This window comes from Eubalaena glacialis, chromosome 10 (assembly GCF_028564815.1).
Source record: "Eubalaena glacialis isolate mEubGla1 chromosome 10, mEubGla1.1.hap2.+ XY, whole genome shotgun sequence".
In the NCBI taxonomy this organism is placed as follows: Eukaryota; Metazoa; Chordata; class Mammalia; order Artiodactyla; family Balaenidae; genus Eubalaena; species Eubalaena glacialis.
In genome coordinates, this window is record NC_083725.1 from 109310443 (window position 1) to 109316178 (window position 5736).

At 34.7% G+C, this 5736-nt stretch overlaps 1 protein-coding gene across 1 annotated transcript; it reads left to right on the forward strand.

Annotated features, from left to right (window-relative positions):
• Nucleotides 1-231: 231 nt before the first annotated feature.
• LOC133099583 (olfactory receptor 4P4-like) lies at nt 232-1161 on the forward strand. Its single transcript, XM_061203329.1, has one exon. The coding sequence runs from the start codon at nt 232-234 to the stop codon at nt 1159-1161; it is 930 nt and encodes a 309-aa protein (XP_061059312.1).
• The last annotated feature ends 4575 nt before the right edge of the window (nt 1162-5736 follow it).

Here is a 5736-nt window from a genome sequence, read left to right on the forward strand (position 1 = left end):
TGTTTACAAATGTTCCAGACACAAATATTCTTTTATTAAATATCATTTGAAATATGATGCCCTTAATCAAAAAAAAAAAAAAAAGTCTGTAGTAAATACTCTATGACCTACATTTTTATTCAATGCAAATAGTCCAAAACTTTTTAAAAAGTGCTATTAAATATGTATTATGTTCTGTATCATTTCAGATGAATTGAGTTTCTGTGTGTACTCTGAGCTCAACTCAATTTCATGGAAAATCAGAACAATGTCACGGAATTTGTTTTCATGGGACTATGGGGAAATAAGAAAATAGAGCCACTGTTCTTCTTCTTGTTTCTGCTATGCTACCTGTCTGTATTAATGGGGAATATCATCATCTTACTCACAATCACCTGTAGCCATCTAATCCAACAACCGATGTACTACTTTCTCTGTCACCTTTCCCTCATGGACCTCTGCTACACCTCCACTGTGGTCCCCAGGCTAGTCAGGGACTTAGCTGCAGCAAGAAAAAACATTTCTTATAACAACTGTATGACCCAGCTCTTCACTGCCCACTTGCTGGTAGGTGTGGAAATGTTCATCTTGGTGTCCATGGCTTTTGACCGCTATGTTGCCATTGTCAAGCCTTTGCACTACATGGTCATCATGAACAGGCAGAGGTGTAACATGTTAATCATAATGGCCTGGGTTGTGGGTTTTTGGCATTCTATTGCTCTACTTCTCATGGTACTCAATTTACCTTTCTGTGGTCCTAATAAGTTAGATCACTACATATGTGATGTGAAGCCTCTTTTGAAACTGGTGTGCAAAGATATTCATGTTGTAAGTATCTTAGTGATTGCAAATTCAGGGATGGTGGTGCTTGCCATATTTCTTGCCCTAGTAGCTTCTTACATAGTCATATTATATAATCTTAGAGTACGCTCCTCTATAGGGCGACAAAAAGCTCTTTCAACCTGTAGTTCTCACATAATGGTTGTAGTTTTATTCTTTGTGCCCTGTATCTATACTTATGCTCTACCTGCAGGGACTGAGAACAAGGATAAGGAAATCTCTCTCTTTTACACTGTGATTGCCCCCATGCTGAATCCTCTCATCTATACCCTGCGAAACATGGAGATGAAAATCGCCATGCGGAAGGTATGGTCTAAAGTGGTATATTCAGATTTAAAGTAAATAGGGTGATATTCATTGTGCTTTAGAATTTATGTCCCCAGGACATGTATACTTTGAGATGTTATGGAAAGCATATACACTTTCTTTGGGGAGTTGGACTAAATGACCTCTGACCTTATATGAGCCAAAGAAGCAAGTTACTGTGATTCAGATTGCCATCTGCATTTTAAAGGATCCAACTAGTTCTAGGTGTGACCAATTGGATTTGAGAAATGCAAGAACTGTTCTTCTAAAGCACACCTTCCATCATATCATGGGCATCTCCAAAAATTGCTGTGGAACGCTATTTTCCTTGGAATAAAATCCAACCTTCTCACATATGCATTAGAAAATTGTTCAAATATAACTAGCTAATCTCAGAAGTCACCACATTGAAAGAAAGTATGGTGTTATAATGATAAGCTATGGGGTTAAGGAGAGCTGGGTGACTACTCACTTTGTAAGTTTTTATGCCTTTGTCTTGGAAATTTGCTTTAATTACATTGTTTCCATTTTGAAAATATCTATGAAATGAGATAATATTATACTTCATAAAATGTAATATTAATTGGGCTAACGCTTAATTTTTATAAGGTATATGGCTACCAGAAACTCATATTAGGTACTTTTCTTCTCTCTTTACCTTTCTTCCCTCGATTCCCTTTGATTGGATGCTTTCATCCAGCTACACTGGGTTCCTCTACTTTCTCTAAACTTACTCTAAAATCTGTTAACTCTATGATTTTTTTCTTCTATCTCCTCTGACTAGGATGCCCCCACCCCTAGGCTTTAGGGTCCATGTCTTAAATATAATTCACATTTTAGAAGTTATCTTATTCAGGAATATTTTGCAGATCCATCAATAGACCAGAGATATTTCTGATTCCTTCCCTACTCTTTTTTATTGCTTTTCAGCTGTACATTTACTGTATATCAAACAACTCTATGCTCCATACTAGCGTTTCTTCTTGTGAATTTTATTTTACCTGTTTGGCTGAGACAAAGATTATATGCTATATCTTTATTTTTCTTTGTATGTCTCTTTTTTTCGTAATAAATCTGGCACAAATTAAGATGTAATTAAACAGTTATGGAATTAAATTCAAAGACACTATATTCTCTTTTTTATTTGACTGTATACATCGTTCTCATATATCTAGAACTTCCCCTTATGTCCTTAACAAACATGCATTAATAATAAAATAAGTAATATCAGAAAGGCTAAAAAATTGACATAAATCCCATGTAACTTCAGGGAATGCTGAAGAAACTGTCTTTTCCCCATTGTATATTTTTGCCTCCTTTGTCAAAGATTAATTGTCCAAGGATGTGTGGGTTTATTTCTGGGTTCTCTATTCTGTTCCATTGATCCATATGTTTGTTTTTGTACCAATATCATGCCGTGTTGACTACTGTAATTTTGTATAGCCCGAAGACTGGGAGTGTGATACCTTCAGCTTTGTTTTTTTCTCAAGTTTGCTTTGGCAATTTGGGGTCCTTTTGGTTCCAGATGAATTTTAGGATTCTTTGTTCTAGTCCTGTAAAAGATGTCATGGGTATTTTGATAGGGGTTGCATTAAATCTCTAGATAGATTTGGGTAGTGCGGCTTTTTAAACAATATTAATTCTTCCAATCCAAGAGCATGAGATGTCTTTCCATTTCTTTATATCATCTTTGGTTTCCTTCATCAATGTTTTTTAGTTCTCGGAGTACAGGTTTTCACCTCCTTGGTTAAGTTTATTCCTAGGTAGTTTATTCTTTCCATGTGATTTCAACGAGGATTTTTTAATATTTTCTCCCTATGATAGTTCATTATTAGTGTATGGAAAAAATAAATAAAACTAGTAAAAGACAAATAAGATGTGGTCTAAAAACCACAAATAAACCAACAAATAAACCAACAGCAAAATGCATTTGGCTGCACTTGAATGTTTATAGCAGCTTTATTAACAATTGCCAAACCTTGGAAGCAACTAAGATGCCCTTCAGTAGGTAAATAGATAAACAGTGACACATCTGGACAATGCAATACTCTTCAGTGTTAAAACAAAATAGCTATCAAGCCATGAGAAGACATGGAGGACACTTAAATGCATATTATTACATAAAAGAGGCCAATCCAAAAATGCTACATACTGTATGATTCCAACTTTATGACATTGTGGAAAAGGCAAAACTAAGGAGACAGTAAAATGATCAGTTGTTGCCAAGGGTTACAGAGGAGGGAGGGAAGAAGAGGTTCAGCACAGAGGAAACTCTTCTGTATGTTACTAAAATTGTGGATACATGTTATTATACAGGTCAAAATCCATAGAATGCACAGCACCAAGAATGAACTCTAATAAGTAGGATTTCTGTGTGATAATGATGTGTCAGTAGGTTCATCTGTTTGTAACAAGTGTACAAGTCTGGGAGGGAGGTGTCCATGTGTGAGGAAAGGGGGTATATAAAAACTCTCTGTACTTTCCACTCAATTTTGCTGTGATCCTAAAACTGTTCTAAAAGTAAATGTAATAATTGAAAAAATACATTGTGGCACAATAGATAAAGCAAATCATCTTATAAGTGGAATGAGGAAGAGACTCTGAGGAAGTATTTATAAAGAAACCAGAAGAAAAATGTTTGAAACACCTTTTTGCATGCTTAATAAGACTTGAAAAAAATCTCTTTAAAAAGACAGCAAATGAGCTGTTTGTATATTTTGGAGATTAACCCTTTGTCAGTTGCTTCATTTGCAAATATTTTCTCCCATTCTGAGGGTTGTTTTTTTGTCTTGTTTATGTTTTCCTTTGCTGTGCAAAAGCTTTTAAGTTTCATTAGGTCCCATTTGTTTATTTCCATTTTAATTTCCATTTCACTAGGAGGTGGGTCAAAAAGGATCTTCCTGTGATTTATGTCATAGAGTGTTCTGCCTATGTTTTCCTCTAAGAGTTTTATAGTGTCTGGCTTTACATTTAGATCTTTAATCCATTTTGAGTTTATTTTTGTGTATGGTATTGGGGAGTATTCTAATTTCATTCTTTTACATGTAGCTGTCCAGTTTTCCCATTACCACTTATTGAAGAGGATACCTTTGCTCCATTGTATATTCTGACCTCCTTTGTCATAGCTTCGGTGACCATATGTGCATGGGTTTATCTCTGGGCTTTCTTTCCTGTTCCATTGATCTATATTTCTGTTTTTATACTAGTACCATACTGTCTTGATTCCTGTAGCTTTGTAGTATAGTCTGAAGTCAGGGAGTCTGATTCCTCCAGCTCCATTTTTGTCTCTCAAGATTTCTTTTGCTATTCGAGGTCTTTTGTGTTTCCATACAAATTATAAAAGTTTTTGTTCTAGTTCTGTGAAAAATGCCATTGGTAATTTGATAGCGATTGCATTGAATCTGTAAATTGCTTTGGGTAGTATAGTCATTTTCACAATGTTGATTCCTCCAATCCAAGAACATGGTATATTTCTCCATCTGTTGGTGTCGACTTTGATTCTTTCATCAGTATCTTATAGTTTTCGGCGTACAGGTCTTCATACGTTAACACATATAGGTGTAATCTGAAAAAAAATGGTATAGCCGATCTTATTTACAAAGCAGAAATAGAGACAGATGTGGAGGAAAAAAAGTATGGATACCAAGGGGTGGTGGTGGGATGAATTGGGAGATTGGGTTTGACATATATATACTATTGATACTATGTATAAAATAGATAACTAATGAGAACCTGTTGTATAGCACAGGGAAATCTACTCAGTGCTCTGTGGTGACCTAAATGAGAAGGAAACCCAAAAAAGGGGGGATATATGTATATATATAGCTGATTCACTTTGCTGTACAGTATAAACTAACACAATATTGTAAAACAACTATACTCTAATAAAAATTTTAAAAAAAGAAGAAAATTAATAAACAAACAAACAAACAAACACAGAAAATGTAAGAGAGAAGGGACTGGATAACCGGATTTTATGAAAAGGAAGATAAAGTACTGAAAGTGTTTTGAAATATGTAAATGCAATGCAAGAATTACAACCAATCTGGAGGTAGTGTTCAAAGCAGGATAAAGAGCAGAGAAAACAACGAGTGAGATAAAATTAAGTAGAGCTGTTAATAGCAGGGAGGAATTGGACAAACTGCTATCTCAGCAGCTACTTATAAAGAAACCACCAATTTAAGTCTATTTTTGAAAAACCATCACAAAATATTTGTCAGTAAAAGTTTACTGACTTTAAATATTTTACATGTAGTCAGTCTGTTGAAAAGGAATATGTTGAAAATGGCCAATTTTATTATCAGAAAATTTTTATTTCATTGTTTATGAAACAGAAAAATAAATCCTTCTAAATTAAATGAGCCCATACATAAAGAACACATGTGGTTTTCTTGAAAAAAATATTTTCTAAGAAGACTTCAAACGTAACATCTCTCTTTATATAAGTGTATGTGCTGTTCTCACATGTCCAAAACCTCCCTTTATGTCATTAACAGTGATGCATTAATAACAAAACATGGGATGTCTGGAAGCCCCCAAATTTAAAATGTATCCCCATGTTCCTATGACAGAGATAATTATATACAGTAGACTCTCAGCCCCTATAATGTG

What these genes read in the sequence shown, in the direction of transcription:
- LOC133099583 (XM_061203329.1), top strand. Translation starts at nt 232, where the DNA reads ATGGAAAATCAGAACAATGTCACGGAATTTGTTTTCATGGGACTATGG.